The following is a 25,347-nucleotide window of genomic DNA, read 5'->3' as shown; positions in this document are numbered from 1 at the left end:
TGCTGTTGAGACTACACCAAGACGAAGTCAGCGCCGACACTGCACAACATTATGCGAAAAAATCCAACAAAAAATTAAATTCTATCTCAACTGCTTTACGCTAGAGGAACTTTCTCGTTTCAGAACAATTCCTTATTTTGTAACGGTCACAAAAAGACCGATTATTTATGGCGGCAGGATTTTTTCAAGATTTCCAATTAATTTTTTTGCAACAAGCAAGCGTCTTTGCTCGTCATGGTAATTTTTGCAGAACGGCAAAGCTGAGATCAAATTTAGCGCTCATTATCAACCACAAAATAAAAGGTGGAGTTTGCAAGTTCTTCGCTTTTTCTGTTTTGTTTTAAGTTGTACAAAAATTTTGAAGATCTCTCAATTAATTACCTCTTAAATAATAACCTCTAAAAAATTACAGTGTTTGTTTCAAAATAGCTATAATTGTGAGCAACAATCTTCATAAAATATTCAATTATAAACGCATTTATGGCATGAAAAACTGGCTTTAGAAGCCGCAGGGTTGCACTTGTAACGCTGTAATAAATTTTACTCGCATTATCGGTGGCCTTAGCTCGGCCACCTCTAAATCAACTCTCACGACTGAGTGATTTCTGAGCAGCACCGCCCATGAGTTAATCAAAATTAGAGTTTACGACTTACAGAAGCTCAAGAAATATTCATTTTCCTGGTGGTTGAGACGCGGCCAATATCCAACTTGTTGCATCCATTATAATCCAGCCCCGACACACATTAAATAACTTTGATTAGTGATTAATCTGGGCGCAGCTTCCCCCAACTCGACATAATTCACCCCAAGCTCACAGTGATTGATATAATTCACCTCCACCTGCCGCTGGTTGACTTAATTTAAAGGTTCACGCTCACGGTGTACTAACCCAGCCCGGCTGCTGGAATTGCTTGTATCATTTGCACGAGTTCCCGTTAACCGCCGCTCGCTGGACCGCATCTCCCATCAGAGGACCACATCTGCCTGAGGACCACATCAGTTGATTGCTGACACATCAGCTGCTGCCATGGTCTGGATCACATCTGCCTGAGGACCACATCTACCTGAGGACCACATCTGCCTGAGGACCACATCTGCCTGAGGACCACATTTGCCTGAGGACATCTGCCTGAGGACAATATCTGCCTGAGGACCACATCTACCAGAGGACCACATCTGCCTGAGGACCACATCTTCCTGAGGACCACATCTACCTGAGGACCACATCTGCCTGAGGACCACATCTGCCTGAGGACCACATCTGCCTGAAGAGCACATCTGCCTGAGGACCACATCTGCCTGAGGACCACATCAGTTGCTTACTAACACATCAGATGCTTTCCTGGACCACATCTCCCACCAGAGGCCACATCTGCTACTTCATTTGTCGGCTGTACCACATCTCTGAACAAGGGACCTCACCAGTTGCTTGCTGTACCACATCTCTGAACAAGGGACCACATCTACCACATCAGTAGCCTGCTGGACCGCATCTTCTAACATGGACAACATCTGTCACATCAGTTGCGATTGCTCTGCAATTGAGCGTCAATTTTGATCGATTCAATAAAGGTTTGATAAAGTTGCGGGAGTGAAAATTAAGGCACTGATGTTCATACTGAACTCATTTCCGTTCAGTCGGTGATATTCAAGTTTTCAAGTTCTATTTTTAAGTTCTATTTTAAAGTGAATGAATGACTAAGTTTCACTTGAAAATAGGAATGACTAAGTTTCTTTTACAACAAATGAATTCTTTGATAATCATGAATCTTAGTGCGGTTCTGAACCCGCGCATTTCATTTGCCGCGATCGATGAAAGATTTGTGTGGACTTTTGTAAACTTGTCAATTGATCGCATTTTTTCGATAAATCATGATATATAATTTCTAACATTTCTAATGAACTGAAAACAGTATATATCACAGTAATAATGTATTTATTTATTAGTGATTAATCTGGATCAAATTTTCAGTGTATTATTTAAAATTTCAGTATTTACACAGAAAGTCTGGAAGCCATTTCATCAAGACTAATATCTCGTATTTGAAGCCTGAAGGCTCAATTAAACGAAAATTATACACTCAGAAAAATAAGCAAGACTTGTTTCAAATTTTTGCCAATTTGACTCACACAAGGGAATCTTTTTCTGCACATACGTGGGTCATCCTAACCTATTTTAGCCAGGTACGAGGGGCGTATCCATGCTACGCACATTCTCTGCTCGAGCTTAGCGCTGTTGGTAAGAAAATATGACATTATTTTGACAATATATCACACTGATTGTTCTGAGTGTATTAGGCTGATGCGCGGGAGTCAAGCAAGTTTTTTTTTTCAACCGCTGGACAGAGACTCGAGATAAGACGTTCATCAAGCGTAGCCAGCTGATAAAGAACACTAGTCTGGAATGTTTCCTTCAATAAAAGCTTTCTTCTGGCTAATGTCTGTCCACTTTTGTCATCTAAAAAGTGGCATCGCTGTATTTTGAGAAGGTTATTTCATGCAATTTCCATGACACGATTCGTATGATTGGACGTAATTATTTTATTAGTTTTCCTAATATTTTTCATGTGAATCGCGTTACTCAAGAAACGATAAAAGAATATAGTTATGGAACTAATAATTAAAGAAATAGTTTCAGCGCTGTGTAATGCCGTATTCTGCAATTTTGGCTCAAGAGCGTAGTTTAAAAATTCAAATTTTCACACGGATGCAATAGCTTCGATCTCACAGCCGAAATTATTTCGAAATTCCTCTCATGTGCTCGTTTAAATTCGCTTTTCCACGCCTAACGCTATTCCTACCATTCACCATCATTTGCTCTGGCCTATCGCTATTCCTACCATTCGTCATCATTTGCTCTGGCCTATCGCTATTCCTACCATTCGTCATCATTTGCTCTGGCCTAACGCTAATCCTACCATTCACCATCGTATCCTCAGGCCTAACGCTATTCCTACCATTCGCCATCATTTGCTCAGGCCTAACGCTATTCCTACCATTCGCCATCATTTACTTACGCCTAACGCTATTCCTACCATTTTTTGCCAGAACATTGCACGCTGCAAAACTTCAATATGCAAAAGCAATGCACCGTACCGCCTGTTCCAGCCCCGCCATGTTGTGCAGTTTCATGAAACTGCAAATAAATTCATCGTGATGTCCATAATCTGAGGCTATAAAATCAGCGCGTCTTTGTTGTTTAAGCTTAGTTAAAAAACGTGCGTCTGGCGTGCGCAAGCGTTCGTAAAGTTAAGCTTAGTAAGGCTTAGCTCGGCCCGCCCTCTTGTGTATGAGGAGGCACATACACACATAGAAATGAGTGAGTATATGTCCGAATAGCGATCCACTTACTGCCTTTGTATTGTCATCCTTACCCAGTTTGGCCAGTCAAATAAGTGTATCAGTGATACGTCCGCTCTCGGAAAGTGTGTCACTGTATTTGGACAATATGAAGCACTAGATTTTTTAAAACGTGGGAATGATAATGAAGATTTTTTCCGATATGAAGGAAGAAAGAAAGGAAGAAAGGAAAGATAACTCAGATTTTTTTCCTGTAAACAATCCAGAAATGAGTTCATTTTACGATCAAAACTGGAAATATTGTTAATATTGTTAATTGTGTGTTGTCGGGAATTCTGGCAGTGACGATCTTCAATACGGGCAAAATCCAAATTTTAATTATTGTTCATTGGGAATAATTCATGTTTTTATAAAATAAAGAAAGTCTCAACCGGCAATTGACATCGCCTGTTACAGAAAAAGTCTTGCCTGGCTATAGAGTGTAACCATAATTTTTTGGATGCAGACCACAGCAATAAGAAGTTATTTTCTCTATTATTATAATAGGCCATGAAATATTAAATTCACTAAATGGACTTCACGGCGACGGGAGAATTACTCAATTCCCAGAAATGCGTTGGCTCCGTGGGTGGCGTTATGTCAAAGAAAGGACCGCAAAAATAGAAAGGAAAACAGGTTTGAAACTCATGAAGCGTATGAAGATGTCTAGACGGACTTAGAGGCGTATTAAGAGTGTTAGCCCACCCATAGTACGCCTTAATGCTGAACAAACTTAAAGGCGTATTAAGGGTTGTAGCTCACATATAGTACGCCTTGAAGCGGAACAAACTTAGAGGCGTATTAATGGGGCTAATTCACCTATAACATGTCTTAATGCAGAACAAATTTAGAAATTTATTAAAGGTGGTTGCCCACTCTTGAAACAACCTTGGTTGCCTCTTGATATTCTCCATCCCTCTGTTGGATGTACCGCCCTTACGATATTTAATATACATCATTGATTCTTAACACTCTATGTCCACCCTATTGTACATTGTACATGTTCTCATATTAGCACAAGTATTACATTATTGTGCCAAAAGAAATCCTTTGAAGCCAGACATGAAAAGAAGAGTCAGTCCAGGCCAAGAGAGCCTTCATTGCTGGCGAATTCGTATTCAAATAAGGCCGCGTTCTCTGTGGAAAATTGTGGGCTGGTTATAGGAGGCCGTCTGAAGGCCGCTAATTATAACGTCTTAAGGGGAACCAAGCTCCTGTTAATGTTATGGTTAATGAAATTATGGATTCACGGGCTCTTGTTAATGGATTTATAATGCATAGAAGTGCGCACGAAAAGTTGATGAAAATGTTGAAGGAATGTTGCATGGAGTTTGATAATAGAAAAAACAAGTTGCTGCACGGAATAGAAAATCTCTTTGACTGCAGAGTTTGAGTCCTAGAAGTCAGTTCATTTGAAGTTCATGACTTAGTTAAGCTGCAAGGTTATAATATTTGTGCTGAATAATTATAAGACTTTTATGTTTCAAGAATCGTTCGAAAATTTGTGGTCAACTACCAGATTTTCAAGGATCGCCTATAATGCGCTTTTAATTTGTATATTAATATTACTCTGATGCAGATTTTGACGAAGATCAGAGAGCAACATTTATTAAAAATTTTATTATTCCTATTCTGATTTAATGAGTAAGACTTTTCTAGGATTTGAAAGTTCGAACATTATATAGGTTTGTATGGAACGTTTGATTAAAATGAGACGGCGTTTCGAATACACACTTTTCATTATCATATATAATGAAGGTTATGCAACGATAAAAATCTAGATTCCAAACTCGAAAATTTGAACTTAAAATAACTCTTTAAATAATTTCTATGCCCTTGCAAGTTGTACGGTTTGTATATTGATAACCGGATTATTGATAATAAGGGTTTCAGCAACTGCCAGTCTTTTCAATACAAAACTGGTCGGCAAAATTGAGAAGAACAATAATAATATAATAATTCGATGTACTCGTTAATAAAAATCACTCGCGCTCTGGTATTTTCGTAAGCCAAACGCAGTTAACCAAACCAAACGGTTTTTAATTAATAAAATTAATTCCCTTTTTGTTGGAATGGTGAGTGTGGGAGGCTTTTAAAAAAAACGCAGGATCTGAACTGAACTGCTACCTCAACAACTGAATATCGTGTACCGATTGTATCGCAATTCCAATCAGGATTGAAGGAGTATGGCATTGCTGGTCAAATGCTAATGCTTAATCTCTAACCTTAACTAACCCAATTTATCTCCATTGCGGCCAGAGCGACGATCCTGACTCCATTAATATTCCTACTTAAAGCATTAATCAGCTCCTTGGCGACTAAGTAGACATTAATTCCTATCAAGTCTTCCGAGATAAATCATCAGCGGAAAAACGAAGACGGTAACTATAGAGTTCGAGGTATTGGACGTGGCGTGTAATGCTATCGACCTCATTCATGATATTCATGTGACATTAAATGAATAAAGCTGGTTCTGTGAAGAACAAAAGTAGACATTTTCTGGAAGGGTGATGAACCACCTTCACGATACCCATGCAATTTAAGTCATTTTCTCACGTTTTTTTGCTTCGATTTGCTTTTTTTAAATGTTAAAATTTATTATTTAAAAAGTCAAGTTAATAGTAAATAGGTTTTATTTATAACCTAGTAACCTCATTGGCTACTTTTGTTCAAAATTCCTTAGTAAAAAAACACAATATGTTCTAAAATTCTTTGAATATTCTGATTAGTAATTTCAACATCTAAGTAATATAAATTATCTTTCGACTCTATGCTATTAACCTTGGCTTCATAAATTCAACATAAAACGTATTTAAGAAACACAATGTGTATTTGAAATCCCGGAGTAATGCGTAACCGATCGCTTGCTCGCTACTCTGAATATTAAAAAAATTCCTAAAAAGTTTATATTTAAGACAAATCGTTGTCAGCAATGTGTATTTCAAGACACTATGGCTCTGTAATAATACGCAAAATTCATATTATCATGCAAACCCATTAGTTAAAGTTCGCAAATTGCATTACTGGTTTCGGTGACTGCTTACCACTCATCAGAAGACTTCATTACTACTTAGATGTCGAGGCATGACGTATTAAAGAAAATTACACGTCATCAATTCGACTGAATAATTCAAGCATAACCTTAATATGAGCCGGTAATTTGATTAAACCTATTATTAAATTCCCAAATGATTATGCAACTTATCGATATTCCCGGTAAAACCTTAACTGTAAGTTGCGTGTTCGTAATACCGTGGCATAACTGCCTGCTTTGTTCATTTACAGGCACGTCATATGCAAATCATTCCATCTAATTACTTAACTGCTGGTTACCTTCGCTTTTGTAAAATTGTCCTACTCAGGCATCTCATATTCAAGCATATCCTACTCTGGCATATACTAATCTGGCATATCCTACTCTGGCATATCCTACTCTGGCATATCCTAGTCTGGCATATCCTACTCTGGCATATCCTACTCTGGCATATCCTACTCTGGCATATCCTACTTTGGCATATCCTACTCTGGCATATCCTACTCTGGCATATCCTACTTTGGCATATCCTACTCTGGCATATCCTACTCTGGCATATCCTGCTCTGGCATATCCTACTCTGTCATATCCTATAGTCAGGCATTTTATCTTTAGATTATTTATCACACAAATTAAGGCTTCAATTTTACTTCCGATTTATTTTTACTTGAAATGAATGGTGTTACCAATCTAGATATCAGATCACATTTTGCGTCACAATTCTAAATTAGAATATCTTTCTAATCATAAGAGACTTTTTCATGTATCCAAGCTTATCATTAAACGATACATTGGAGGAGGCAGTCCCAAAATATTACAGTTACATTGCAGTGTCTCCGTATCACTGCACCGCCGTATCCGTGATACTACCGTCAAGCTTGACCGCAAGGTGCAGTATTTAAAACGCACTGTAATAACAATTTATTTCAATAACATATGTTTACTTTATAGTGAATAGTGACGCATGAACAGTGACAGATGAACAGTGACACATGAACAGTGACACATGAACAGTGACGCATGAACAGTGACGCATGAACAGTGACGCATGAACAGCGACGCATGAACAGTGACACATGAACAGTGACGCATGAACAGTGACGCATGAACAGGGACACACGCACTATTTTAAATGCGTTGTTATTTACGTGGTTCGTTAGGAAATATTCGTGGCAGTCTCACGAATAGGAAGCATCTTTAGGCGTATCTAATCGCTGCTATAATTATCTTCTGCCATCGATCATGTTTAATATGGAATTAATGCACGGTTGCGAATGCAATTCATGCTCTCACGAATATATATATTAAGGAAACCATCCTGATTTATGATGACATCATCTTGCAATATATCTGATCTGATCTTCATGTTGCAGAAACGAGGAATTAAGATTACGAATATGAAGTGATCTTTTCAATATTATTTTTAATTAATGAAAGATTTATCGATTCCTTGAATCCCTGCTTTAAACATAGAAAGATTCATGACAATACGATCACGGAGACGTATTTCATTTATTTGAGTTTAAATCAATAAGTATTAAATTAGATATTTGGTCGTTCGTTATTAATTTTCAGAAAGCTATTCATCAGTACAAAAAGATAAGATAATAACTACGATTTTGATACCTCGATTCACTGTACGCAGAAAATAATTTTATACCTGGCCTATATATGCCAGGAGTAGGCCAGGCCTATGTCAAAACTATGACTATGCCTGACACAATTTGTCGACTATGCCTGGAATGTCAAAACGTACTTCCGTGTTATGGATACCTTAATAAATTAAAATTGTCCCAATCACTGGTCCAGCTTGCATTGCTATTAGTAAAATAGTGATTAATTATCTATAATGTGATATATATAATATATTGAACTAATACTAGATATTGCAGTCTATTGAATACAAATATAACTTTGAAGCATGGATCGAAAATCCATTACGCTCTTGCCCCATATGTCAGTGCGTTTATTATAAATAGCCATAATTATTTGTAATTCTAGTGAAATCTCAAACCCATAGAATAATTATTCAAGAAATGAAAAAACAGACCCATTGAATACTCATTCATGTATGGAAAAGTATCTGTATCACGTGAGTGTTTCAGTTTTCGGTATCTCCGGATAGTCATTTTAACAACCCACATGTTCGCCAACACCAAAATACCCTCCAGGAAACTTAATACTAATATCAAAATTGACATAAATATTAATTAAAAATTAAAGTACCATGCACGCATGTATTTACATGTTATTGTCAACAACATTATTATAATTTCATGTTACACGCGACGTATTAAATTGTGTATAAATATCTTCATACTGTAATGTAATACTGTATATGTATGTAATATTATATCTTCAGATATACATAATCCTGATCTTCTCAAAATACATTATACTTTATATTACGAGCTCATCATTTATCATTCATGAATTACTCGTGATATTCCTTATATATTCTCCCCATACAGTAATTAATTATGTAATTAATTATTATTAATTATTAATGAATTTGTCCTATTGTCCAAATTATGACACATTTTTATACCCATAGCACGAACAGAAAGTAAACTATTTACAGATAAGTCATTTAATTAAATATGTCTCTTTGACCCATGCAAGCTCAATAAGTGCATCGTTATGTAGACAAAGTCTCACAGGTTTCTCTGAGTGTAGGCTGAACGTTTAACAAACTCAGCGGATGTGGCAGACAAGGTCGCCTGGCGTTAAATTTCGTTAATTCCAGCGGCAGGCGAGCGTGTCAGCTGCCGCCTGCATCATGCACTCAAAGAAATCAGTGGGTCATTGTCCAAATATTGACTCTAATTTTACCCAAACTGGGTCAGTCTAAAATATTTTAAGCCGGCGTATCAGTGTAAGTGTGTCAATATTTGGACAAGATGACCCATCCATTTTTCTGAATGTAGGCGTCTCGATCACAAGGACATGGAGATCGCCTGTGCTTGCTGATGTCAACTTCAGAAGCATATAAAATTCATCACTGAAATAAGGAAAATGATAATAACAATTAAAAATTACTGGTTTAATTAAGATATAAATAATAACAATTAAAATTTTTTATATCAACTATAATATTAACAACAACAAAAAATAATTACATCAACTATTATAATCACAATAACAATAAAAATTAATTACATCTATTAAAATATTAATAAATAAGCGAAATGTGCTTCCTGGAAGTAAACAATAAACATGGCGCGCGACGACTTCCTAGTCAGTTCACTATTAATTGCGTTTCAAACTTTGCTGACAAGTTTATTTCAATTTAATTACGTATGATCGTTCCAACTTGCTGATTCATCATCATGTAGTCGCTACGGAAATGATTATTAAATTTAATTGCGCACATGTTGTGAAGAACCTGCAAGGTTCCTAGAGTGAAGGTTAAGATGGTTAAAGTAAACTTGTCTTTATTAAGGTCCGTGAAGCTTAATGAAATGAACATTAAAACTAATTTATAAAATTATTCAAGGTTCTACGAGAAATATTTTATTAGAAATTCTCTGATATAATATGCGAAGCGATGGAGTACGGAATCGCTACTGATTCATCGGATTTGTTGTGGTCGTACGAGCAAATAAATAAGGATCAATTATTTATATGCAACAACCTTCTAAATATAAGGTTGTATAACCTTATAGCATCTAAGTGATGCGTAATATATTTGATGAAAATCTGACAAGAAATTACCTGACGTTTGCGAGAACGCGTCGCATTCAATGTTAAAGGTCGGGCCTAGTCGATACTTATGTAGATGCCTCGACACATGTAATGGCAGATGCGCTGCAGCTGCTGCTCAAGTGCTGCAGCTGCTGCTCAAGTAACATTTATTAAAGCGACAGGTAATCCAATAGTGATAATCTATTTACTTATATAGCACTACCATACAATAGCTAATTAACAAAGTAAGCCTTAAATAATCTAACCAATTACTTATTCTTTTTCCAGACTTATCATGCCCACGACCCGACACGTGCAGCAGGTGCTGCTGGTCCTGCAGGTGCTGCTGCTAACTGCAGGTGCTCAGCTGGAGCAGCTGCCCTCTGCTCTCCTGGAGCAGGCGCTCAGCGAGGGCTTCCTGAGGGCACAGGAGCAGCGGCAGGTGGAGGCCATCTTAGGTGAGGGTCAGGGGTGAAATAAGAGGGTAGGGGCTTAAATTTGAGGGAAAATGCTTAAATTTGAGGGTAAGGGCTCAAATTTGAGGGCAAGGGCTTAAATTTGAGGGTCATGGCTTAAATTCGAGGGTAAGGGCTTAAATTTGAGGGTAAGGGCTTAAATTTGAGGGTAAGGGCTTAAATTTGAGGGTAAGGGCTTACATTTGAGGGTAAGGGCTTACATTGGAGGTTAAGGGCTTACATTTGAGGGTAAGGGCTTAAATTTTAGGGTGAGCTCTTAAATTTGAGGGTAGGGGCTTAAATTTGAGGGCAAGGGCTTATAGTGAGAGTGAGGGCTTAAATTTGAGGGTAAGGGCTTAAATTTGAGAGTAAAAGCTTAAATTTGAGGGTAATGGCTTAAATTAAATTTGAGGGTGGGCTTAAATTTGAGGGTAAGGGCTTAAATTAAATTTGAGGGTAAAGGCTTAAATTTGAGAACAAGGGCTTAAATAAGAGGGTAAGGGCTTAAATTTGATGCTATGGGCTTAAATTTGAAAGTAATGGTTTAAATTTTAGGACAAGGGTTTAAATTCGAGGGCAATGGCCTAAATTTGAGGGCAAGGGCTTAAATTTGATGGTATAAGGGCTTAAATATGAGGTTAATGCCTAAATTTGAGGATAAGGGCATAAATTTGAGGGTAAGGGCCTAAGTTTGAGTGTAAGGGCTTAAATTTGAGGGTAAGGGCCTAAATATGAGGGTAAGGGCTTAAATTTGAGAGTAAGGGCTTAAATTTGAGGGTTAAGGGGTAAAATATGACGAGTAAATGGCGAAATTTGAGGGCGATCATCTGATGGTTTATGTATTAGGGTCATTATCTGAAAGCTTTCATCTGAAAGCATATATCTGTGGCTTAACATGTGAGGCTAAAAATTTGTGCGTTAAGATTTAAGGGCTAAAATATGAGGGTTAACATCTGAGGATTAGCATCTGAGGTATACCATCTGAGGGTTAAAATATGCGGGGCTTCATTCGCTAATATTAGTAATGATGAAATAAATTCACTTATTTCAATATTTATTCGGTAATTATACTGATGATGATATGGGAAATTATAGATATTATAATATATGGCAGTTCTTTTAATACTCATAGTTAGTTTGAATATTTATTTTGTAATACTGATATTTATTATATTCATATTATTTTTCGGTAGTTATACCGATTATAATATTGGTGACTTTTGTAATTATAATATTTATCGGTAATTTTCTTTGCCCATTGTTAATTATAATATTTACTTGGTTTTTATAATATTTATTAGGCAGTTTTGAAAATTACAATATACTGTATATTCGATAATTACGGTAATTTTGATATTTATTCGGTAATTATGGTGAATACAAGATTTATTGGTAATTATGGGAAGTTAAACATCATCCCAATAAATATCTTGATTTTATTATTTATCTGGTAAATATCGTAATTAGAATATTCATTCCGTAATTAAAATGGCAGTAATTTATGATTATCATTTTCCAGTTTTTGAGAATCGACATAGTATGCGTAGTAGCGTTAGCCTGTTAGGGCATGGTAGACTTTAACATCACTTAAAAAATTGTTCCATGTTTCGTTGATACATCCCGGGCTTCTTTAATTCTCATCCACACGGCCTACCATATCGCTCAGCCATCAAGATCATAGGAACGTCACAAAGTTTGAGACAATAAATTCTATCACATATAAGTTGATTATATATAAGTACAAGATAATTGTAAAGTATTTGAATCCAACGTATCTTTTGATTTTTATAATTGCTATGTATGACCACAACCTCACGTCACCCCTCACACCACCCCTCACACCACCCCTCACACCACCCCTCACACCACCCCTCACACCCCTCACCCCCCAGGCCTGTCCACGAGGGGCGGGGTGGACTTGGACGTGGCCAGCGAGCGCCTCTTCGACTTCCGTCGTCCACAGGCGGACGCCAAGGCGCAGTCGGTGTGCCTGGGGGCGTCGCTGCTGGAGGCGTCCAAGTTCCTCAAGAACAGGTATTCCTGCGCTGAACCTGCGTTATTCCTGCGCTGAACCTGCGGTATTCCTGCGCTGCCCCTGTGGTATTCCTGCGCTGCCCCTGCGTTATTCCTGCGCTGCCCCTGCGTTATTCCTGCGCTGTTCCTGCGGTATTCCTGCGTTGAACCTGTAATGCACTTGCGCTGAACCTGCGCCGTTCCTGCGCTGCATGCTGCGCCTGCGCTGCCCCTGCGTTATTCCTGCGCTGAACCTGTAATGCACTTGCGCTGAACCTGCGCTGTTCCTGCGCTGATTCTGCCATTTGCCTGCACAAAAATTACGTTACGCCTTAGCTTCCAGCTAAAAGATGTAACTAAATGGTCAGTGCACTTCATTCTCAACGGTTTGACGATTTTTCTTCTGCGCTGCTTAGAATATATAAGATGTTTAATTAACTCATCTTTTTATGATTGAAATTCTAAATTTTGGTGATTAACACCAATAATCATAAACTATCCGTATTTGCATTTTCTTACTAATAAATCCTCCACCATGCTGACTGCCAGGAGTGCTAATAAATGCTTTCCTGCAGAGTGCCAGGAGTACCAATAAATTCCCCTTTCTGCAGACTATTAGGAGTACTGGAAAGTCCATTCCACGCAGACTGCCAGGAGTACTAACAAATCCCCTCCCTGCAGACTGCCAGGAGTGCTAACAAACCTCTTGCAGACTGCCAGGAGTGCTAACAAAACTCTTGCAGACTGCCAGGAGTACTAACAAATCCCCCCTGCCTGCAGACTGCCAGGCACGACAGACGAGGCCGTGCAGAGGCTACAGAGTCAGACTCTGCGGTCAGCGACCTGCCAGCGCCTGCTGACACAGTCGGGGTCAGACTGCGCAGGGGTCAGGGTCGAGCAGGTGCCTCGCTGCGACCCCGGGGACCCTTACAGGTCAGGGGTTGTGCCTACAGGACAGGGTTATGCCTACATGTCAAGGGTTATACCTACAGGTCAGTGGTTATGCCTACAGGTCAAGGGTTATACCTACAGGACAGTGGTTATGCCTACAGGTCAAGGGTTATACCTACAGGACAGGGTTATGCCTACATGTCAAGGGTTATACCTAGAGGTCAGGGGTTATGCCTACAGATCAAGGGTTATGCCTACATGTCAAGGGTTATACCTACAGGTCAGTGGTTATGCCTACAGGTCAAGGGTTATACCTACAGGTCAGTGGTTATGCCTACAAGTCAAGGGTTATACCTACAGGTCAGGGGTTATACCTACAGATCAAGGGTTATACCTACAGGTCAAGGTTATACCTACAGGTCAGTGGTTATGCCTACAGGTCAGGGGTTATGTCTACAGGTCAGGGGTTATGTCTACAGGTCAAGGGTTATGTCTACAGGTCTAGGTTATACCTACAGGTCAGTGGTTATGCCTACAGGTCAGGGGTTATGTCTACAGGTCAGGGGTTATGTCTACAGGTCAAGGGTTATACCTACAGGTCAGGGGTTATACCTACAGATCAAGGGTTATACTTATGTCTACAGGTCTAGGTTATACCTACAGGTCAGTGGTTATGCCTACAGGTCAGGGGTTATGTCTACAGGTCAGGGGTTATGTCTACAGGTCAGGGGTTATGTCTACAGGTCAGGGGTTATGTCTACAGGTCAGGGGATATGCCTATAGGTCTGGGGTTAATTATGGTAGAGATTAACTAGGGCTTCACTGTGGTGCCTGGTAGCTACGGACTAGTTGTATTACTGGTACCTAGTGATGCGAAGTGCAACCTAGTGATGCTAGACGATGGTATCATGCGGTGAATATTTGTGTTTCCCAGCATCTAGTAATCCGTTACGGAACCTAGTTTTGGATACCAGGCAATGTTACCATAAAGTGACTAGTTATGTTTACGGACACTTAGTGATGCGAACTTGAACCGAGTTATGCCTAGTGAATGTTTAGTGATTGTCCCTAAATATTTCTAATGATGACTAGTTAAGACAAATGATATTTGATATCACCGATTGTTTCCTAGTGATATTGAAAGGATTATTGGGGAACCTAGAAGCACAGTGCAGCCCTTTGTTAACTAGCATAATCTAGATATCAATATCTAGTATTGTGTTTGTCATCAATCTAGATATCAATATCTATTATCGTGTATATATTATATTCAATGACGCGTCATGCGGTCTATTAAGTCTAGACCCCTATGTGCCGCAGGACGTTCGATGGAACCTGCAACAACGTACGTAACCCGCTGTGGGGGTCTATACGTAGACCCTTCACCCGCTACATCAGACCCTTCTACGAAGACGGTTAGTGTCTTAATCTTGGTTTAAAGGCTATATCAAGTGCGGACATTTTATATTAGGACATATAAGGTTTAGGTTTTTATTAAAAAAATTAAAAATAAAATAGAAATGATATATAAAAATAAATAAAGAAATTTAAAAAATAAAAATATCAATAGTAAAATAAAGATTGATAAAGGTTGTCCAGATCTTACATGTTTGTAAGGCCTCAATGCAGACCTCAAGTTTTGAAAAAATTTGAATTTTGCACGCAAGCTGAAAATGCAGAATTTTAGAGAGATTGAAATTATTTTGACCTGCACTCAGGAAATTTAATGGATTATGTTGTCCAAATAGTTACACAATTTCTTACAAACATCTCGAAGGGATGTTTGATCACTAATACTAATCACTAATAACTACGGATCACTAATACTAATTTTTGCCGAGCCAAACTGGGACAGAATGACCTAAACAAATTTTAAAAGCGCATCGCTATTTACACAAGATCTCAATCATTTAACTGGATGTATAAATATAAATGAACACAATGATGAACAACACAATAACATTTATTAACAACAATATTATTATTATATTTTTAACAAGACAATATTGAATATAATATATTTATGCACAGGTTTGGACGAGCCAAGAGGAGCGGGGCGGCCACCAAGCACAGCGCTCCCGTCACCCAGGATGGTTAGGAATTAAACTTACAATCAAATTAAACTTTGTATGAATGAAAATATAGCACTAATAATGGATATTCATCTTCAAATCCCGGGATTGCTATTTTTCATTGATAGATATTTCTAAATTGATTATATAATGTTTAGTTAATTAAATATATTGTTTAACTCATTAAATATTGTCTAGGTAATCATAAATTGTTTAGTTAAAAACCTCTGGCTGTGTTTATTTAGTTACCAACTATGAAATTTTCGAAAGATAGACAGGAAAACAATAAATCCAAGCTTTTACGAATAAACACTAGAAAATGCAATGCAAAATCAGTACACTCAAGCCACTTGCTAGTCAAACTGCGCAAAAAATTCATTTTCAGGTTTTTCGCTAAAATTTACAGAAATCTAGAGAAACAAAGCAAGGCTAAAATAAGTTAGAATGGATGGCAAAAGTTAGAATGATTCCTAAAATTTATGAATGGCTCTTAATATTTAGAATGACTGTTACAATTTAGAATGATTCCTAAAATTTGGAATGATTGATGAAATAATAATGTATAGTTTTTATCTAATTTGTACCGTGGCGTGCAGATCAGCGTGGAGTTATCTCAAGGCGTCAGCGGGAGGCCGAAGCCACTGCTGGCGATCACGTCACTCGTCATGCAATTCGGACAATTCCTTGACCACGACTTGACACACACGCCTGAGAGTGCCGGTGTGTGCCTGTATAGTTATTTGTGTATTGTGTATAGTGAAGACAGAGAGACTTTTCGTTGAAGTCATACCTGCTCCACTGTGTAAATTTTATATGCATGGTATTGTAGGAATGTTTGGGTAAACTATGCCAGTAAATTCATCCAAATATTACTCATTCTCCAACCATTATATTTCTATTCAACCATTACATTCTATTCATTTCGTCCCTTCGTACAATTTTATTTCCCCTTTCACAAGCTTGATATTTTCCTCACGTTTCCTTGCTATGAAATCTATAAGAAATTATCTTATATAGTTATTGAATTCCCTCATTCCTCCCAAATCTTCAATGTCTGTCAATTTTACTTCTACTTCCCTTTAATCCATTATTTTCCATCATCGTTTTCCTCCTCTCCCACTCAGCCCTCTCCATCACACTTAATCCCATCCCCCCCTTCTCCCCCCACACTCCCTCTAACCCCTCCCTCACCCCTCATCCCCCAGTACGGGGGACGGGTAGCGCCCTGCTGCCCCTGGGGTGCTGTGAGGGCGGGGTGCCACCGTCTCACGACGACCAGCAGCGTGTCCCCGACTGCCGTCCCATCGACCTCACCGGGGACCGCTTCTACGCCCGCCTGGGACGCGTCTGCATGCGCTTCGTCAGGTCCCTGGTCGCAGACACCGGCTGCAGGCTGGGTAAATATCGATTTTAATTTCTTTTTTATTAATTACTTTTATAATTAATTATGTATTAAATTAATAAATTTAAATTAACATTAATTTTTTATTAATTATTAATAGTTATTATTTTATTATTTTTATTATATATTTATATATTTTATTTATATTATATTTTTTATTTATTATTATTATATATTATTTATTATTTAATTTATTTTTTTTTTGCATTTTAATGATAGCATAAACTCATCACTACCTTACTTATCTACCGAGATATCAGAAAAATGGTTGAGTAAATAACGTTTTTATAATAATCATTACACAATTAGCGTGATGCTTGCACTAGAGGCGACACGGTCTTATAGCAGTGAAATTAGTGCATGACCAACCGCTAGACTATCTAAGAGGCGCTTAAATAATTATTAAAAGATAATTAAGTTAACCAAACTAGGAATAAGAGAATCATTACATAAAATAATGCATTAAGGCTTTATTCTCTGAGTTTTTTGCCCTATTTTACATTCGTTAACTTCATCCATCACACACTGCGATAGCAACTCTAGAAAATTCAACTTTCAAATCAGGTCCACAAACATAAAATAATGCATTAAGGTATATTCTTTAACTTTTTGCCCTATTTTACATTTGTTAGCTTCATCCGTCATACATTGCGATAGCAACTCTAGAAAATTAACTTTCATTTCAGGTCCACGTGAACAGCTGAACCAAGTGACCTCCTACCTGGACGGTTCTGTTCTCTACGGAACTTCACAGTTCCTTGCGAACCACTTACGCGACCCAGGTTCTCGAGGGCAGCTGAGAACCACTCTACCAGCGGGCAGTTCTCCTTCACATGGTAGCAGCTGCCCTAGGCAGACCTGCAACGCTGGTCTGCTCCCTGAGCAACGTTGCCATGCGCAGACCACCAGCACCTGCTTCATATCAGGTGCCGTGTCATACACTTCATATCAGGTGCCGTGTCATACACTTCATATCAGGTGCTTTAAATTTTGCCCCAGTCTCCCCTCGTCCCGCGTTAAGTTTTGTCCCAGTCTCCCCTCATCCCGCGTTAAGTTTTGTCCAAGTCTCCCCTCGTCCAGCGTTAAATTTTGCCCCAGTCTCCCCTCGTCAAGTTTTGTCCCAGTCTCCTCTCGTCCCTCGTTAAGTTTTATCCCAGTCTCTCTTCTTCCCACTTTAAGTTATGCCCTCGTCTCGCTTTAAGTGACTCCCTCGTCTCGTTCGTCCCAGGCGACGGACGTGCTAACGAGCAGCCAGGCCTCACGTCACTTCACGTCCTCTTCATGCGCGTCCACAACGCTGTCGCCGCCCAGCTCGCCTCTCTTAACCCTGGCTGGTCCAGCGACCGCGTCTACCAGGTACTAAAATTAATAAAACCTTTCCAAATAACACCAGAACTATAAATATAATTAGTTATTAAAAAAACTTTATTTCAATTACCGGTCACAATTATTACAGATACCTTTTGCATTAACTCTTATTGTGTCTCATTATTATTCTTCAGGTATTATTCCTAAAATAATACCTGGGGTTGGAACAGATGCCAGGTATAAAAATATTATATATTTAAATTACCTGTTGAAGTATCACAGATTTTAAATCATATCTACCATGCATTATAATAATACCAGGAGATCAAATTACTTTTAAAAGTATCATGGGCACCATGGTATCGAAATAAAATAATAATCTTTGAATGTAGCACAGATTAAGAGCATTTTTTTTTATAAAATGATGGCAGAATTGTCGACGTACTTAGTGATAGAGATTTTAGTAAGTGAGTAAAGTAATCTGTCTTGGTAAACCGTAACCTATGTATATGTATAACATATGATTTTATCATCACATGAATGTATTACCATGTGACAATAATATAAAATGATTATATTACCAATGATTATATTATCTATGAATATTTTAACAAATGACTTTGTTACCATAAAGTAAGATCATCATTATTTTGTTTAAGCACACACAAAGAATACATTAACCATTGCAGGAGAGTCGTCGCGTGGTGGGCGCCCTGCTGCAGCAGGTGGTCTACAGAGAGTTCCTGCCCGTGGTGCTGGGGTCTGCGCCTATGGACCACTTCAGGCTGTGGCTGCAGAGTGAGGGCTACTACCACGGCTACAACGAGACCGTAGACCCCACCACTCCTAATGTCTTCGCTGCTGCTGCTTTCAGGTGGGCAGTGGGTGCGGTTTAGACGAATTTTGTGAAGATGATTTATTTAAGATACGTTTAGGAAATTTTCATGCATAGTTGAATTTCACAAGAGAATTATTAACTTCTGGAGACCTTGTTGGTGCGGTTTGCACGGATATTGTGAAGAGGATTTATTTAAGATACGTTGCGGAAATTTTCATGCATAGGTGGATTTCAAATGAGAATTATCAACTTCTGGAGACCGTGTTGGGTGCGGGTTAGAAGAATATTGTGAAGAGGATTTATTTGAGATACATTTAGGAAATTTTCATGCATAGTTGGATTTCAAAAGAGAATTATTCATTTCTGGTGACCTTGTATCAGTTGATCAACCTTTCTGCGAAAAGAAAACGCTTAAGCAAACACCCGCTGAAACTTCAGGTGAACAAATACATTTAAATATTCGCTAGAAAGGTTAATGTTTTTTCGTCCTACAGGTTCGGTCACAGTTTAGTGGATGACATTCTGATGCAAGGACCTTCCGGCAATTTGACTTTGCTGGATTCCTTCTTCAAGTCCGACGTCCTGAAGAAGGAAGGCACGCGTCCCTCGCAGTTCCTGCAGAGCTTAACACTAGAGTCGTCGCAGGATCCTGACGAGTACATGGTTCCTACCCTTACCAACAACCTCTTTGGTTCTGCTAGGTTCCCCATCGGCCTCGACCTCTACGCCTTGAATGTGATGGTGAGGGACTTGGAATAATGTAATACTTTGTATGATAATTATTATATCGCTATTACCTTATAGAATTTTCACCTCGTAGACTGACAAAAGAATAAACAAATTCCGGCTTTTGTACATAATATCGATTCAGAAGACTAGGCAAAGGCATGCGTAGCAAAGCTAGGCAAGACTTCTCAGTGTTTTTTTATTAAAACTCTTCTATATTTTTAAATTTGTGTGTTTCATCCTGGCACCACAAATATACAGGGACTGTTGAAGCGCGTATCCAGGATACTAATCGTTTCGGGGTATTACCGGGACCCGAATATTCAAGAATTTTCATTACTAGAGCTGATGAATAATGAAATTGAAATATTACTATCAACCCAGTTCGTTAAAATTTAACAATAATAAAAAATTACGAAAGTGTTTCTGATTTCGAGCTGAATGAGAGCTCCATGCAAAATATTGATTGGCAGGTGACAGTCATTAAATTAAGTTCGTCAACTTTAGAATTAAACTCTGAATATTCAATTCTGGATTAAAAATTCAGATTGCTAGGGTTCGGGTTCGGAATAGCTATAGTTTGAACTTTGCTGAGATTATCTGTCCCGGGAAACGTCGGTTCAACCTGCTAGTATTGGATTTAATAATTTGTGTCTTAAAGTAGGAAAAAATAAAAGGTGTGGCTATTAGTTTTCAATAATATAAATAGATACACGAAGAAAAGGTGTGGTTGTTAATTATTATTAAAATAAATAATTAAACTATTTTTTCAGCGCGGCCGTGACCACGGCCTGGCAGGCTACAATCACTGGCGTGCAGCCTGCGGCCTGCCGACCGCGGCGTCCTTTACCGACCTGACGGCCTTCCTGCCGAGGCAGACCGTCGAGAAATTCCAGCGACTCTACAAGCGAGTCCTTAACCTTAAATTAAATTGAACCTTAAATTATTAAATTGAACCTTAAATTATTAAATTGAACCTTAAATTAATAAATTGAACCTTAAATTATTAAATTTGACCTTGAATTATTAAATTGATCCTTAAATTATTAAATTGAACCTTAAATTATTAAATTGAACCTTAAGTTATGAGTAAATTTTGCGAAACCTAATTTTATCGAGATGAGAAATTTTCATACTATGAAAAGTAATGTATAAAATTGTCCGTACAGTGAGAGCGACTGATCAATGCCAATCCTACTGCGATAGGCAATATTTCGAAAATAGTAATTTGATAAATATTGTCACATATAAAACCAGAATATTCTTTTTGTATTATCGTTTGTTGGCATGGTTTCATTGCTCTTGGAAGTTTATTATTTCATTTTCATTTTATGTATTGATTATTCTATATTAAAATGTGCCCAATTGATGAAACTCTGAAGATCTTACAGGAAATACATTGCTAACTCGGAAATATAATAAATATTTTCTTTCCAGATATCGCATTGGTTGAGATACCAATTTTAAACTTTGGCAGTTGAATCTCTTTTCGTCAAATAAATTTATTATGATTATAATATCACATCATATTATTGTGCACCAATAAAACAACTATACAAAGCCACGATTCTTCTTTCTAATTCTGAATTTTGCTTGAATTTCCCTGCAAATTTTTAATTCTGTCTGAATTTTTAGCGCATCTTCTCATTTATGGAAAAAATGCACTATTGTGCTCGCCATGTCCGTCTGTCTGTCTGTCTGTCTGCCCGTCCGTCTGTCTGTCTGTCTGTCCGTCCGTCTGTCTGTCCGTCCGTCTGTCTGTCCGTCCGTCTGTCTGTCTTATTGCTATTATTATTATTATTATTATTATTATTATTATTATTATTATTGTCATTATTATTATTGTCAGTTTTATTATAATTATTATTATTAATAAATATAATTTATTATTGTTATTTTTTTAGCTTATGAGAGACCCCGAACCTTCACTCCTGGCTTAAGATCTGAACAGCTGATTTAGGACAAATTGTTTTTATTTTTAAAGGCAAAAAATGACATCAATAATGCGTAGTCTAATGCAGCTCCAAACCTCTACCTTTAAATTACCAGCAATTAACTTATGTTTAATTACATCCTCTTCGCTCATTGGCTCACAATCCATTCTTAAAACATACAGAACACCAGCCGCCCAAGTAAAAATCACTTTTTATATTTTTGTATACGCATAGATAATTTTATCTATATTTATGGTAACATGGGACAATGTTAGCATGGATCTAATATTTATTTTGGTAGAAATATTTTCCCATTGTTCTGTCCTTGGACCATAAGGGTCAAACTAACTAGAACAATCTGAATAGTAAAATATGTTCGTAAAGTTAATAGTTTTAATTCACATATAAAATTGTTGTCATATCGAAATTTCCTGTCCACAGCTCAAGTAAAATGACTTAAGATTTGAATTGGAATCATATTTGCCTATGTTAGGAAACCGTTGCAATCATCATAATTTATCGTGATTTAAGTTGGAGTTGGAATTTTAAATTAACTGCGTAACTTGTGATCGTTCTAATCATCACAATTTATAGTGATTTAGTTGGAATTGGATAACTGAAATTAACTACGTAACTTGTGAACTTCCAGCGCAGCTACAGGAGCTACGGAGTGTTTGGCTGTCATCACTACTCTGCCACCACACGAACATCGTCGAGCTACAACCAAGCCCTTTCCTGGCACCAGAACCTCTCAGGTGAGGTAACGATGGAAGGTAATGAGGGTAATAAAGGATATATTGCTGAAAAAAATATGTCTCTTCCTGGCACCTAAACCCCTAGAGTGACCTAACCGAGTGATGGTAAAACCTTAGCCCCTCACGAGAGGGTAACGTGGGTAATGATGACGACCAAGATGCCCAACTTTTTCACCATCAAAATGCACCATCATAGCAGTCATTGAGCATGCCATCTTTTTGACTCGGCAGAAGCCGTACGTTAATTGAATAAACTTTTAGTTACAATAAAATCTTGCATGACTCATTGTTTCTTCAGGAATGCCCTCACGAGCTGCCTCAACTACAAACAGCTCGACCTGCGTCCCTGGCAGGAGGGATTTGTCCCACTCATTCAGGACTCACCCGCTGAGGAATCTGCAGTCCACGTCCCCATTTCCCCAGACACCCAAAGGCCCCCGCTTGTTGAGCCCCTCACCCAGAGGCCCCCTATTCTTGCGCCAACCCAAAGTACCATCCACAGTCAGACCCAAAATGCTTTTGTCACGGCAAGACCGCAGGTAACACCCACTGTTACTTTCCCGCAAATTGTTTCGTCTTTTAGACCCCCGGTTTCGGCCGTTAGTCCTCCTGTTTCTGCAGTTAGACCGATTACTTCGACCGTCAGACCTCCTGCTTCAACCATTTGGTCCCTTGTTTCACCCGACTCAACTGTTAGACCACCTGTTTCAACTGGTAGGCCGCCACTTTCACCCGTTAGACCACCCGTTTCAACAGCCTGGCCCACTGTTTCAACTGGTAGACCTCAAATTTCGACATGGTGGCCGCCTGTTTCGCCCTCTTGGCCATCAACGTCAGTCCGTCCTCCAACCAACCCTCCCAGTCCTCTCAGGCCAGTGCAGACAAGGCCACCTTACCAAGAGTCCACCCATAGGCCACCATACCAAGCGTCCACCCAAAGGCCACCATACCAAGTGCCCACCCATAGGCCGCCATCCCAAGTGTCCACCCAGTGGCCATCATACGAAGGGTCAGCCAAACGGCCCATATTGCAAACACAACCGCCCTACTATCAACTTCCACCGTTCGGGTGAGAAATTCATTAATAGTTTTTGGAAATACGTCATTTTTAGCGCATTCTCTCATTTATGAAAAAAGGCGCCATTGTGCTCGTCATGTCCGTCCGTCTGTCCGTCCGTCCGTCTGTCTGTCTGTCTGGGATTTCACGTTGCCGAGTATCCATGATACTCGGCAACGAGAAAATGCGCTCTCTGTCACTCACTGCAGTGAGTACTGATATATTTTTTTTTATATCACCGTTATTTTGGTCATCAAATGACTCTATTCTCAATTTAAATTAGAACTGGCTTCCAAAACCTTATGTATCTGAGTATTTTATTTAAATTTACGCTATTAGTGTAAGTGTTCCGAAAATATACCTGGAAATTAGGTGAATATGCTGAAAGTGTTTCCTCCGGTCATAATATTACAGAACAGATGTGTTATTCACGCCCTATAATGTGAGGGGATATCATCACTTTAAAATGCAGTCAACATTTAATGTTCTTTTCTCGAAATGTTGTTTTTATAGAAATTTATTCACACTTTGTCTACAGCAAGCAATGTCGCGCTGTCGGCGTCTGGCGGAGCATCCCTGGCATGGACTTCTGGTGCACCAGCAACTGCTTCCACCCCGGGGCCTCCCACTGCCCTCCCACTCACTGCACCTGCTACTGATCCATCATGAGATTCCTGTTGATCCCCACAGGGTGTAACTGATCCCCCAAAATCCTCGAGATCCCACTTATTAAGATTCTACTGTGGAAAATCCTACTTCTCTGTGTCCCACTACGCCAGATGCACTACACTCAGCAGGATCGGAGTGAACTTTTTACGTCCTTATACCAGCAGTTCGCTAACGCCTGCGTTATGATTGTTTCTAAATGAATTACGCTTAGCAATAAACTTTTTGGTGATGAGGCTGTGTTAAAACCGACTTTGTTACCGTTTATCAGGCAATCATTAAATCTGAAAAATGGTTGAACGCGATCGATTAGAATAAAGAAAACGCAGCCAAAGTTAGGTTGTACTCCTTTATTTAGTAAAAATATCCCGTTTTATAACATGATGATTTTAATGTTAAGAATAATTGACTCATTTTTTAACTTAAAGTACACTCCGATTTTGAGATTACTTAATTAAATACTAGTTTGAGGAAAAATACCTTTCATCCTAGATAATTGGACTAATTATTATATATTTCAGTTTCAGATGAAAAATCAATTGAAGAAGCTGAAAAATATTAAAATAATAATTTTTTCTAGTAATGGATCAAAATTGAAAGATACGGAACTGAAGATCTTAATTTTAGGAAGTAGTGCAAGATAATTCAGTCAAATTCTAAACGGCGCCTCAGAATCGCCTGTTAGGGGACTTAGACGCTGCCCAACGAGCTATCCAGTGACTGGTAATTACCGCTCGTTCTTTTTTTGATTTAAATTGAATATTAAATTGAGCTAAATTCATCGTTGGGAATAGGTTTTGTATACATTTCAAGATTAATACTTTTCTACTTCATTTTTTAAAAATTATTTTATTGCTTTTCAACTTGCGAATTTTAATAAATTTGTTAACATGTTGACTTATTAGCGCACAGAATCTAATTCCATTATCGTCATGTTGAAAACTCAAAGACTTTCTCATTCGTGAAATTCGCTCTCTATTAATTAGATTTACGAAATATATTTTCTCTTATTCCATATTTTTATGATTTCATCAAGATAGACTTTAGATCAAATTAAATGTATATCTGATGATGAATTTTCCAAGATTCATCCTGCATTTTGAGTTAACTGATCAAATCTAATCATTTAAAAGATTAATCAATATATATATTCATATACCTAATTAATATTT

At 38.3% G+C, this 25,347-nt stretch overlaps 1 protein-coding gene across 1 annotated transcript in view; it reads left to right on the top strand.

The window, feature by feature from the left end:
• The window catches only part of LOC108680761 (peroxidasin homolog), a 51,902-nt gene extending 26,555 nt beyond the window's left edge, over nucleotides 1–25,347 (top strand). Inside the window, exons 2-16 of the mRNA XM_018169657.2 lie at nucleotides 10,347–10,516; nucleotides 12,406–12,547; nucleotides 13,307–13,459; nucleotides 14,738–14,832; nucleotides 15,449–15,510; nucleotides 16,086–16,209; nucleotides 16,695–16,886; nucleotides 17,578–17,817; nucleotides 18,120–18,247; nucleotides 18,889–19,073; nucleotides 19,532–19,778; nucleotides 20,537–20,674; nucleotides 22,352–22,452; nucleotides 22,751–23,521; nucleotides 24,048–25,347. Coding sequence (XP_018025146.1) covers nucleotides 10,354–10,516; nucleotides 12,406–12,547; nucleotides 13,307–13,459; nucleotides 14,738–14,832; nucleotides 15,449–15,510; nucleotides 16,086–16,209; nucleotides 16,695–16,886; nucleotides 17,578–17,817; nucleotides 18,120–18,247; nucleotides 18,889–19,073; nucleotides 19,532–19,778; nucleotides 20,537–20,674; nucleotides 22,352–22,452; nucleotides 22,751–23,521; nucleotides 24,048–24,168 — 2,862 coding nt within the window. The 5' untranslated portion in view covers nucleotides 10,347–10,353 and the 3' untranslated portion in view covers nucleotides 24,169–25,347. The remainder of the gene's footprint in view (nucleotides 1–10,346; nucleotides 10,517–12,405; nucleotides 12,548–13,306; nucleotides 13,460–14,737; nucleotides 14,833–15,448; nucleotides 15,511–16,085; nucleotides 16,210–16,694; nucleotides 16,887–17,577; nucleotides 17,818–18,119; nucleotides 18,248–18,888; nucleotides 19,074–19,531; nucleotides 19,779–20,536; nucleotides 20,675–22,351; nucleotides 22,453–22,750; nucleotides 23,522–24,047) is intronic.

Source organism: Hyalella azteca, unplaced genomic scaffold (genome assembly GCF_000764305.2).
Source record: "Hyalella azteca isolate HAZT.00-mixed unplaced genomic scaffold, Hazt_2.0.2 contig11006, whole genome shotgun sequence".
NCBI classification, from domain to species: Eukaryota; Metazoa; Arthropoda; class Malacostraca; order Amphipoda; family Hyalellidae; genus Hyalella; species Hyalella azteca.
Note: the sequence above shows the minus strand (reverse complement) of the source record. Positions and strands in the feature narration are given on the sequence as shown.